Source organism: Lithobates pipiens, unplaced genomic scaffold (genome assembly GCF_037356315.1).
Source record: "Lithobates pipiens isolate NorthernLeopardFrog02 unplaced genomic scaffold, aLitPip1_a1.2 Scaffold_13, whole genome shotgun sequence".
NCBI classification, from domain to species: Eukaryota; Metazoa; Chordata; class Amphibia; order Anura; family Ranidae; genus Lithobates; species Lithobates pipiens.
This window is the reverse complement of record NW_027507718.1, coordinates 511,801,874-511,814,882: the sequence shown is the minus strand read 5'-3', so window position 1 is coordinate 511,814,882 and position 13,009 is coordinate 511,801,874. Positions and strand designations below refer to the sequence as shown.

The 13,009-nt window shown below is 44.6% G+C and overlaps 1 protein-coding gene across 7 annotated transcripts in view; it reads left to right on the top strand.

Annotated features, from left to right (window-relative positions):
- Positions 1–12,773, top strand: part of DYSF (dysferlin) — a 378,584-nt gene extending 365,811 nt beyond the window's left edge. For all 7 annotated transcript variants that reach the window (XM_077478068.1, XM_077478062.1, XM_077478063.1 and 4 more), the window contains 4 exons: positions 2,085–2,263; positions 4,128–4,237; positions 5,801–5,948; positions 9,703–12,773. In XM_077478068.1, coding sequence (XP_077334194.1) covers positions 2,085–2,263; positions 4,128–4,237; positions 5,801–5,948; positions 9,703–9,741 — 476 coding nt within the window. In that variant the 3' untranslated portion in view covers positions 9,742–12,773. The remainder of the gene's footprint in view (positions 1–2,084; positions 2,264–4,127; positions 4,238–5,800; positions 5,949–9,702) is intronic.
- Positions 12,774–13,009: the final 236 nt, after the last annotated feature.

Sequence of the window (13,009 nt, the reverse complement as noted above, 5' to 3'; positions counted from 1 at the left end):
TGGATGTAAACCTTTTTAAACTACTGCCATAGGGTTATCTGGAAGGATATGCATGCCTCCTGCATGTATCTTTACCTATCAAATGTCTCCCCTCTGTCTGCTATGAGACCCAAAAAACTGCAGATTCTGTGGGTGGGTCTGTTGTCTGGAGATCGGTGGGTGGAGTCGTGATGTCAGTAGACTCCCCGCCCACCTCTACACTCCCCTTGTCAACATGCATTTTCTCCTGTGTATTTCTTACACTGAACTTCTGCTATGATCTCTAACATCCAGTGAAAAGACAGGAAAGTAACCACATAACTTCAGCATGCCCAATTATGCTGAGGTATGCAACATCCAATCCTGGCAGAGCAGCAGAAGAAAGGAGTGGGAGGGAATTAAAAAATAATGCATGTCTCTTAGGCTAGTGCACAAGATATATAAATCACCTGTCACTCACAGCAAGGGGGAGGATTTGACAAAGTTGTTCTCTGTTTGTCAAGATTTATCTCACTGAACAATAAGAGGATTGCTCAGAGCTGGATTAACTCTTTGTGGCAAGACTGGGCTCAAATGATAGGAAATCTTATACTCTACATTGTGACATAAAAATAAAAAATAAATTTGGGTTTACATCCACTTTAAGACCCAGGGATGTCATCAATAGGTCTCTATGCAATGCAGGCAGATGATGGCTGGTAGGAGGACCCAACCGCCGCTCGATAGGCGGCAATCCACTCGTGCGACCATCACCCCCGCTCGATCCATGGCGTTACCTTATGCTGCGGTAGAGGTCCTGGGATGAGAACGAGCTGGTGTACACTGCTGAATCCGGGGTAGTGCTCCCGGAAGAGTCCTAACACTCCCGGCCAATCGGGTCTCAGGACCCACTTCCTGATTGAGAAGCAGGAAGACATTAGCAATATAAATTTTCTAATGTCACACAAGTAGATGGGCTCTGCACCCTGTGCCCACCCTCTCTAAAGCCAATTGAAGCCTCAGACTCTAATCACATGCTTAAAAAAAGAAAAACCCACATTGAAGTCAATCGCATCCCTGCATGTAGATTTGGGGGATGGGCGCATGGATTAGTGGGGCGGCGCCGGCGTCCCTGCGCCCCTAATGGACGGGTCTTCACTTGTTGCATCTGAATTTGTAATAGTTGTTGCCTATGAATGATGCTCTAGTGTTAAAGCAGACCTTCACCCTATAATACCATTTATGTTCACCAGCCTCCTCCCTCTCCCACAATTAAATAATTTTTTTAATGTTTGTTGATCAGTGCACACATCCCAGAAGGCAGTTTGACTGATGGCTGCATGCGTGTCGCCGGCTTTTTCAGGTGTGCAAATGTGCTGCAGGGGCTTCAGGTCCCGGCAAAGCACTGCGGCACATCTGTGTCCACACAATAATGGCTTTTCATGCACAAAGATCGAGCAGGTAGTCCCAGATCTCAATGTGCCTGCACATGGGCATACCTCCCAATTTTGAGTTGGGAATGAGGGACACCTACTAGCAAATGTATGTAGGCATAGGACGCACCCCCTGCTACACCCCCTTAAAGGAGAATTAACCCCAAAAAAAGGTTAAATCCACAAGTGCTTTTTTTTACCACTACGATTCCTTTATATTGGCTTTTAAAATGTATAAATGCAGCAATTTAGAATTTGGATGAAAGGTTTAGCACTGGGAAACACTTTTTGAAAGATAAAAAGTGCATTTTAAATACAACTATACAGATCAGACCAAAATAAGGGACAAACGAGGGACAGAGGGACATTGCTCCAAATCAGGGACAATCCCACGAAATCAGGGACAGTTGGGAGGTATGCATGTGCCCAAAAACCCTACACTTGCACAGATGTGTCGCAGGGCTCTGCCAGGACCCAAATGCCAGGCAGAGCCCTTGAGCACATCTGCGCATGCCAGGCCCAACATTATCGGGGAATGAAGATCCTTAATAGTAAACAGGAAGCTGCATTGAGGGTCAAAAATCACACAACAGAATCACGTGTACTTCAATCTAAGAAAGACAATTTATGAGGAAATAACAGCATCGGAGCCGCGTTGGCTGATTATAAACAGATAGTTTTTTTTTTTTTTAGGTTCCCTGCAGCTAGATCTAAACCGGATGCCGAGACCAGCCAAGACATCAGAAAAGTGCAGCCTGAACCTGCTGGACGAGTCAAATGCTGCAGATCGCTGGGTGTCACTGTTTGAGCAGAAGACAGTGAAGGGTTGGTGGCCTTGTGTGGGCCAGGAGAATGGAACCAAGATTCTTGCAGTAAGGATCATTACTGATTACTCCGGGAATTTGAACATTGTTTAAAACTTTGCAACAGGATAAAGTACAACTCTCGCCTTTTTTTCTCAGTGCCAAAATTTTCCCGTTTTCTAACCCATTGTGTATTTATTGATATGTGTTTTTTTCGTATACTCACATTTTATAGGTTTCTTCAGGCTGGTGACATGATTCCTTAGCGCCCTCTTCCTCTTCACAGCTTCCTTGGACGTGCGGCAGGAATAGCGATGCATGTGACTCGCCCCATGTGATAATGCTGGTGCTTATTGATTGGCCTAGCACTGTCACATGGAGGCAGGGAGATTGTCAGCCCTTTGTAAACTGCAACTAGAAATCTAACTTGAGCTCTCACATGGAGTTTGTCCCCCATATATACTGGAGGTCCTCCAATTAGCCTCATCTATTGACCTCAATATATGTACCAAATTAAGGACTGGCTATAAGTACTACTAGACTGAGTTTGTACTCTGTCTGGTGATGGTTGTTCTTTATAGGAAGCTGTTGTGCCCTGATAACCATCTGAAGTATAAGTACCTATTCATATTTACAACAGACACTCTGAGGACATTTTTTGAGTTTGGTGATACTTGGACCCCTCTTTTTATCCCCTGTGATCTGTCCCTGGATACACATTTGAGCCCCTCTTTTTTTCCCTGTGATCACTCCCCGGATACACATTTGCACCCCTCTTTTTTTCCACTGTGATCTGTCTCTGGATACACAATTGGAGCCCTCTTTTTATTCCCAGTGATCTCTCCCTGGATACACATTTGAGCCCCTCTTTTTATCCCCGTGATCTCTCCCTGGATACACATTTGGGCCCCTCTTTTTATCCCCTGTGACCTCTCCCTGGATACACACCCATACCCCTCTTTTTATCCCCTGTAATCTACCCCTGAACATGCACTAACTCCTCGTTTCATCCCTGTGATCTGTCTCTGGATACACACATGAACCCATCATTTTATCCCTGTGATCTCTCCCTGGATATATATTTGGGCCCCTCTTTTTATCCCCGTGATCTCTCCCTGGATACATATTCGGCCCCCTCTTTTTATCCCTGTGATCTCTCTGTGGATATATATTTGGGCCCCTCTTTTTATTCCTGTGATCTCTCCCTGGATATATATTTGGGCCCCTCTTTTTATCCCTGTGATCTCTCCCTGGATACATATTTGGGCCCCTCTTTTTTTATCCCTGTGATCCATCCCTGGATATACATTCAGATGTCTCATTTTATCCCTGTGATCTCTCCCTCGATATACAATTGGACCCCTCTTTTTATCCCTGTGATCTCCCCCCAGATATACATTTATACCCCTCTTTTTATCCCCTATGATCTTCCCCTTGATACACATTTGGACCACTCGTGGTTGGTTATTAGATGCACAGGTTTATTCTCCCATACTTCCTGATGAAGCAGGCTGGTATCTTAGAAAAGTGTTGAATACTATCTCCATCTTACTGGGTTTATCAGCTACTGTTAAATGAATAAAATATATTGTCCAGCTCTATAAGGATATTGTTGCTTTCCAGTGAATGGTTAAGGGTAGATATATGGGGTGTATCTACCTACCTGTATTAATTTAATTTTGTATCACTTTATACTTCTGAGTGTTTTATGTGGTTCAAGCAAATAATAATAAAACGTTATCTTATTTATTTTGTACATGTTTGATTCAATGTACAGTATTGCCACCCATAAAGTTGTTTGACACAAGCCCCCCGCCCAAAGTGACTCCCGTCACAAAACTATTTTATTATTATTATTGGAGATGTGGTTTCAGTCCAGTACTGCTTTATTACACATGATGTGATGTCTATTTGTCCTTTCTGTCTCTTACAGGGGAAGATAGAGTTAACATTAGAGATAGTCAATGAGCAAGAACATGACGAACGGCCGGCCGGTATGGGACGTGAAGAACCAAATATGAATCCTAAATTGGAAGACCCTAAGTACGTTTTCTCTGCCCACTAGGAGCCACCATTTAGTTTTCTTTAAAATTAACACATTCAGAGGATTAGAATGTGACCCATCTTATGTGAAATAGATATATTTGACATGAAAGACTTTTTATAAGTTAATCGTTCACTGATCACATTTCTAAAAAATGGACTAATGCGCCATTTAATACTTTTTACATTTGGTTTTTGGAAGGTTACCTATTTTTTTAATGTTTTATTTTATTTGTTATTGAATCTTGACATATTTTAGTGAATGTGCCCAGTGTGAGAACGTGTTTAGTAACTAGCAAAGCGGTCTGTCGTTAGATTGCTGACTTTATGAAGGTACATTCACAAGGAATGTCATCCATATCTGTGCTTAACTGTTTAAAGTGAAAGCCTAGCCAAAACTTGTTTTCTTCTGATAGAGTGTTGAAGGGTTTTTGCTGCTGTGTCTCCCATAGTGATTTCTCCTGGCTTCCTATGCTGGTGACAGCAGTGGAATTTCCTTTCACTGTCCTCTGAACAAAAAGTGAGGGAAAAGCTCCCAAAGGCTATATCAATAAAAACCTAACAGAGATTCTAACCCTTCCCCCTATTCCATCCAAAAGTAAGAAAATGGTTCAGGCTTGAGTTCCTCTGACCTGCAACAAGAGTCCAAGATTTGCTTCATGGATTCACTGGCCTCTTGTTTGATTGGGTTGATTCTTAGGCCCCTTGCAGATGGGGAAGACTCCGCCAAGCAGATCCGCCTGCTCAGCGAGGGATCTCTCCTCTGATCCCTGCTGAGCAGGCAAATGACAGGTCCCTGTCCACTTTGCTATGCAGAGCAGACGCAGCCCTCTCTTCTCTATGGGGCGGTCAGATGGAAACTGACTTCTGGTGCATTTTCATCTGTCTGTCATACAATCCGATCCACTGGACAGATGGGAAACAGATTTCCATCCCTCCTCTGACAACAGCCGCTCCATAGAGAGCTATGGATGTTCCGATTGGGTCTGCCTGAAAAACCGGAAGGCTGACCCAATTGGTCCATCAGCACGAAGGGCCCTTAGAGGTTGATTTACTAAAACTGGAGAGTGGAAAATCTGGTGCAGCTCTGCATGGGAGCCAATCGGCTTCTAATTTCAGCTTGTTCCATTAAGATTTGAAAAAAAACAAAAATCTGGAAGCTGATTTTTATGCAGAGATACACCCGATTTGTCACTCTCCCCCGCAACATCTCATTCCATTGTAGCACAAACAGGTACAGTCTACATGAGAGCGACAATGCTGCTCTGAATTCAGTAGCAATGCAGAGGAGTAGTCACCCCATCACAGGAAGCTGCATGAGGTGGACTTCACTGGCTGGATCAATAGGTATTAGTGAGATTTTGCAGGGGGACTCGGGGAAAACAAAAAGTATAGATGTACTTGCCATTAAGTGCTGTAGCACTTTTTTTTTTTTTTTTAAAGAGGAGGCTATAATTGTAGCAGGGGTGTAAACCTAGAAATAATCCCCTGCTCTGTGTACACTAGGATGTATATCAGTGTATGGACCTTCTAGAAGGTAACCTAAGTATGTTTGGTTCCCAGGCGTCCAGAGACATCATTCTTGTGGTTTACATCTCCCTACAAGACACTGAAGTACGTCCTCTGGAGAAAATACAAGTGCCTCCTTCTGGTTATCCTCATCGCTGTTTTAGTACTCCTCTTCCTGGGAGTATTCCTCTACTCTTTCCCGGTAAGATTTTCCTCCTCTCCCCTACCTTTCCATCCTCTCTTCCCCCTCCTCTCTTCTCATTTTTCTCTGTCATGTTTTCCCTAATCTTTTACTCACAACCCCATCCCCTCTCCTCCTTTCCTCTCCTTTCTGTCTCCTTCCCCTCACCTCCTTTCCCCTTTCCCTCCTTCTACTATATCCCCTTCCCCCATTGTTTTTCCATCTCCTTTTTGCCCCCCTCCCCTCTTTCCTTCTTCCATTTTTTTCTTCTTTCATTCTCCATACCCTCCTCTTACCTGTCCCCTGTCCTTTCCCTTGAACCTCCTCTCCGTTCCTTATCTCTGCCCGCTCTAATCCTTTTCTTGCCTTTACTTCTGCCTCCTCTTCTTGCATCTCTTCTCTTTAAATTTTTCTTTTCTCTCTCCTCTCTGTTTTCTTTCTCTCCCCCCCCCCCCTTCTTCCTTCATCCTACTATGGTATTCCTTCGCCTGTCTTCTTCCCTCACCACTCCTCTTCTTTCCTTTTTCCCCCCTCTCCTCTTCCATCTCTTCTCTCCTCTTCCTTCTCTTCTCTGCTCTCTTCTTACATCTGTTCTCTTCTCTCCTCTTCCTTTTCTTCTCTCCTCTCCTCTTCCATCTTTCCTGTCCTCTCCTCTTCCATCTTTCCTGTCCTCTCCTCTTCCATCTTCCCTGTCCTCTCCTCTTCCTTCTCTTCTCCTCTCCTCTTCCTTCTCTTCTCTCCTCTCTTCCATTTCCTCTCTACTCTCCATTTCCATCTCTTCTCTCCTTTCCTCTTCCATCTCTTCACTCCTCTCCTTTTCCATCTGTTCTCTCCTCTCCTTTTCCATCTGTTCTCTCCTCTCCTTTTCCATCTCTTATCTGCTCTCCTTTTCCATCTCTTCTATCCTCTCCTCTTCCATCTCTTCTCTCCTCTCCTTTTCCATCTCTTCTCTCCTCTCCTTTTCCAGCTCTTCTCTCCTCTCCTTTTCCAGCTCTTCTCTCCTCTCTTCTTCCACCTCTCCTCGTCTCACCTCTCTTCTTCCATCTTTCCTCGCCTCTCCCCTTCCATCTCTTTTCTTCTCTTCCCTCCTCTCCTTTTCCATCTCTTCTCTCCTCTCCTTTTCCTCCTCTCGTCTCCAGTTTTCCCTGTTCTCTCTTTCCTCTACTCTCCTTTCTCCCTTCGTGCTCTCTTTCCCTCACTCTCTCTCTTTGTTGTGTCTTATGTGTCTGTCGCTCAGTATATGATAATACTGTATTGTATCTGTAGTATGGCCCGAATTACCTTATTGCCCAAAAGATGGAGCTTTGAAACTGGACATTGCTTGTAAAATGTTAATCGCTTGCTGTGTGATTGTCACTTATTTTCACAGTAATACAATTAGGCCTCATTCACATGGAGTGTATTAATCCATGCCCCATGTGAGGACCGTGTTCACCCACACAGCAATGCATAGGTACCCCGTACATCCCTGTGCAGGAAGTCACATTGTTGTCAGTTGGGACACCGCTGCTACTCCACATGTGACATTGGATGCTACATTGGGAACAGGGGCTTTGTCCATCAGGTACTGCGTCCCAGGTGACAGCAAAGGGACTGCTTGGTGATGCATGGAACACCTGTGCATCGCCTTGTGGGTGAACATGGCTCTTACCCCGGCCATGGACTCATAGACCCCATGTGAACAAGGCCTTGTATTTATACAAATCCAGTGTGTGTTTTTGAGACCGGCACCATTTTATTTTGGGCATAACAGTGAGAGGGATGACCTGTGCAGATTCCCCTTGTCAGCACTGTGTGACCCCATACACAATGGTTAGGCCCAGAGATCTCCAAACTACGGCCTTCCAGCTGTTGCAGAACTACAGGTCCCATGAGGCATTGTAAAACTCTGACATCCGCAGACACGACTAGGCATGATGGGAATTGTAGTTCCTGAACAACTGGAGGGCCATAGTTTGGAGACCCTTGGTTAGGCCTAATATTCACCCCCCCCTCTTTGAATCAATAAACGTTATTTTTTTTGTATTCCCGCTGGGGGGGTTAACCTTTCTGTTTGACCTGGCGACTATTGGCACCGGGACAGAAAGTGATGGAATATCCAAAATCTTACAGCTGTCTCTGGAACAGGAATAGAAGGGAAATATTACAATGGGGACACGTGTTCCACTGACGGCCAACAGGGGATGTCTTCTCACTTGGGAATTATCTCTTCTTACTTCCTGATGTGTGTCTGGGACAGGGTTACAGTATCACCAGGTCCGACAGAACTCCTACTTTCAGAGTGCCTGCCAGGACTTCCATAACTCGTACTTGCAGAATCCCTGCCAGTGCTTTCAATGCTGCTCACAGAATCCCTGCCAAGAGCTCCAGTATCATTTCCGGTATTTCCACCGGCACTTGCAGTGTCATTGCCAGGACTTCTTTGAAATAATGCTGGACATTTTGTCTGTATTTAATGCGGAGTTCCAACCATGAAAATTTTTCATTACCCTGCAGCAAATAATATAATAAATGACATTTGGAGAAAATTCTTTTTTTAACTTACTCTTTTATGCCTGTTGCTATGTGGCCCCTTAAAATCTTCCCCTTCCTCACCACGGCTCCTTACGTCACTTCCCTCTGCGCCTCCGCTCGCTACTGCTCCTGGGAGATGTGTGTCATTGTTTCCCAGGTGTCAGTGGGCAGTGCCAAGGGCTTCGTTGCCATCACAACGGGGCGGGCTCTTCTGACGACGACGCCCGTTGTGATGTCAACCTGAGAAGTTGACGGCGCTGCAATACTGTGAAAATGCACGTGCGCGAGAATGGGCAGTGCATGCTGGTCACTCAGCTTCATATGCCCACAAGCAATATGGGAATGGCCTGGAAGCAATTTTTTTTTTTATATTAAACCGGACATCGGGGGATGAATTTTTCTAAAGACGTGAGTGTTAAATGTCTATGTTATGACCTTAAAAGGGGTTGTAAATGTTAAATTTTTTTTTTTAAATAACAAACATGTCATACTTACTTCCACTGTGCAGTTCACTTTGCACAGAGTGGCCCCGAACCTCCTCTTCTGGGGTCCCTCAGTGGCTGTCTTGGCTCCTCCCCGCAAGAGCTAACCCCCCTCTGGGAAGCGCTCTCCCAAGGGGGTTAGCTTGCGGGCATGCTCCCGTGTGATGCACTGTATCACTCGGCCCCGCCCCAGTGCGCTGCGTCATTGATTTGAACGACAGCAGCGGGAGCCCATGGCTGCGCTGCTATCAATCATCCAATGAAGAGCCCACAAGTGCTGGGGGATCACACCCACGGAGATTGCGCCCACGGAGATTCGTGGCTCAGGTAAGTAAAACAGGGGCTCGGGGAGGGGGGGGCGGAGAGTGCAAGGAGTTTTTTCAACTCTCCCACTTCCTACCAACACTGCTGATAGATGCGTTCCCTCTCAGAACTCCCACCTATTAGCTGTTGAAGCACTGTCAAGGTTGCCAGCACTGGTTAGCACCGCTAGGCTTGCTTTGGTCACAGTGTTCCACTAGTAAACCCTTGCATTTCACCGTTGGCAACCACAATCTAGCTTGGACCAGCCTTGGAAGCCTATTGAAAAGATTTCTGAAGAAGGTCAAGCAATGATAAGATATTGTAGTCTCTGTGCTGCTGGCCGACTGTCCTATTGGCACACTTGATCAGTAGGGATCCCAAGCAGAATAAATGTGAAGAATTTCCACCATCCTGTGAGATTGCTGCATCTTCTTGTAAAACCAATGCGGTGATTGTCTCCTGTTTTTCTCTTGCAGAATTACGCTGCTATGAAGTTAATAAAGCCATACAGTTAAGAACACACCAGCTGATGAAAGCCCTGCCAAGTGCATCCTGAAGCCTCCGTCCAATGGCAGCCCTATGTACAGTATAGTCAATAAAGACTACTATGCCAAAGATATTCCTCTATATCATCCTGCGTTTTTGCTACCGCAGTTCACTGCAATGCACACTGATGCGTTTCTAGTTTTTTTTTTTTTTGTTTTTTTTGTGTTGCAATGCAGGTGCATTGTGAAAGCGGTTGCAATTCACAGTGAATGGCGCCCGAGCGTAACCCGCGCCCATAACGTGTGTGAATGCAGTGCTTTGAATGTGCCCCAAAGGGTAATATTGCCAGGGGATATTTGGTTAGGGTTGGAGCCTGGAGGGCTGATTGCTTTCTGCTCTCTGCTGGGGTCCCATTTCTGAATAGGAGCTCTTAGCGGAGTTCTTCTTTATTTTAAAACACAGAGCCAGGGGCTGTGTGACTTCTAAGCCCCGTATCTGAAAACAGCTGGGCTGGTTGTTAGCGGAAATGTCACCACAGATCCTTGTTTAGTTTTGGGTGTCTAGGGCAGTACCTTCCCTAAAGCTGGGTACACACTGCAAGGTTTTTTTTTTTGTTCAACCCAGCAAAAAAAAAATGCTATACCAACACAAGTCATGTTGCTCCACTGTGCTATTGTACCCCCCCCCCCCCCCCCCGCCCCCGCCACAGTATACTGATCAGCGACCTCAGTCATTAGCTGCAAGGGCTAATTGGATACTGGCTTTTCAGAGTGTCCCTTTGACAAAAGCCGGCCTTTAGATCGGTTTCTATTGGACAGACTGCTGCACACACTGACCGTAAGTTGGCCGGTCCAGTTTTTGGACAGGGTCTACCCAGCTTAAGAAGGTCATGTGGAATGTCAGATAAGGGCTCAGCATTTACACAGCCCTTAACTTTCATATGGAATTAAACATGCTTAGCCCTTGAATGTTCTTTTAACCGCTTGCCGACCGTCTCGCGAAGATTTGCATCGGCAGAAGGGCTCCTACAGGCTGAATCACATTTTTTCAGTTCACGTCTATCAAAATCTAAAAGAATGAATACACAGTCCTATTTCAATATTTTATCAGCCCATACCTTGCAATTGGTATAGAGATTAACATTTAGATGACTGTTACAGCCCAAATAACCCTATATCCAGATGTGCCTGGGCACACCCTAATTACCCTGTGTGACGCAGATTCCCCCAGTTTAGACCCCTGATATTTCACCAGAGCTCCTGAAAAAAAATTGTAAAAACAAAATAAAAAATAAATAAAATTATAAAAAAATATATAAAAATTTAAAACAAAAATGATTGACAATGTCCACTGCCCTACTGACACCGTCAGTACATATACACATGCACACACACACACATATGTGGTTGAGTTTTGGGGTGCATACCCTAATGCAATAGGCTGAGCACACCTATGCCTATATCTTATGGAAATTCTTCTGGCGTCTACCCAAAACACTGGATTTGTCAAATTGCACAACAAGTTGCTCCAGTGTGAACGAGGGCTAAACTACTTATCAATTTCTTGCATTACTCGAGGTAGTGAGTTTACGGGTTCTAGAGGTCCCCACACTCTCTGTTGGATTTATATTCTATATCAGGAGTCTCCAAACTGCGGCCCTTTGCTTGCTTTTATCTGGCCCTTGGGGCAATATTTCATCTTTTGACACCAAAGAAGGGGCACAATTAACCCTAATGACACCAACAACGGGGGCACAGTTCCTCCCAATGACCCCAGCAATGGGTCACTACTCCTCTCACTGACACCAAAAATGGGGCATTGTTTACTCCTGCTGATGCCGGGACATTTTTCTATTTCCAGTGGCCACAGTACTGTCTAAAGTCTGAAGGACAGTAAACTGGCCCCCAGCCATTCTCAACCAGGGTTCCGGGGAACCCTGGGGTTCCACAATAGGTTGCTAGGGGTTCTTTGAGCTGTGGCTGATGAACCACCTATTTGATGATGCCTACAAAGTTCAAGGTTCAGCGCCACTTCGCAAAGCCAACAGCATGACACCAAATATCTTTTTAGCTGTTTTTAAGGGTGGCAATCTGAACACCACTTTAAGGGGGGCATTCTTCCTATTGGCCACCAATATAAGGAGCATTGTTACATAGTTACATAGTAAGTGAGGTAAAAAAAAAAGACACAAGTCCATCATGTCCAACCTATGTGTTCCTATTAAGCCTTGATGATTTGGTTTTAGTAAGGGTTCCTCGAGACATGACAATTATTTTTGGGGTTCCTCTAGGGTTAAAAGGTTGAGAAAGCCTGGTTTAGAAAGTTAGGAGACCCCTGTTCTATATCATTGAGAATACGTTCAGTCCCAGTTCACACCGGTGCGGCATTGAAACCGCACCAGTGTGAACCAGGACTTATAGGAGTAGTAGTAGCACAAAGTTGGTTTGGACACCCATATCTCCAATGTGAGGGGGAAGGGAGGCAGTGTGACTTCACCATTGGGATCACCAACAAGGAAAAGAAGCCTGCAGCTGAATTGACCCTCCAGGCATCATCCTTAAATGCTATTGGATGAACCGGCCCTTTAAACTCGGTGATTACGGCAATATTTTTTTTAATACCTGTTACAAGTTTGTGAACTCAGAATGGAAAGAATTCTGTTGTAGCCATAAAAATGATTTCCTTTCAGCATTTGCAGAGGACTACCTGGTGGCTGTTCTATGTTTACAATGAAATGTTCATATTTCACGGCAACCTTTCAATATGTTTCAAATGTACCAACACAGATATATGTTTATTTTATTATCCTATTTTATAATGCACATATCAATCCATAGCCAAAGATATTCTATTGGCCTTTACCTGCAGTATTTTTTGTTAAAGTATTTTAATTCATAACGTGCCTTTGGTTGCTTAGAGATTCATTATTTATCCTGTCCATTTCTTCATTTCTTGGAAACACCTTGCTATGCACTGAATATGAGAAAACACAATGCCTAGAGTTTTATTTCAGTCCTGGACTGAAGAATGTGAATTTAATAAATCCAAGAGAAATATATTATATCCGTGTATTTTCATTGTGTTTTCTTATTAATTGGACAGAAGCCAATAATCAAGCATATTGTCAAGCAAAATAAAGGGCCTGTCCATAACCTCATCAGCTCTTGAGCCCAGGCCTAAGCTAAGATGATCATTTGGGGTCCTGGGCAGGAATCAAACTGGGGAACTCTTGGCTGGAATTTTGCAGGCCCTTTGATTTCATAGCGTACAGAATACTCTACTGCATTCCTTATTGAT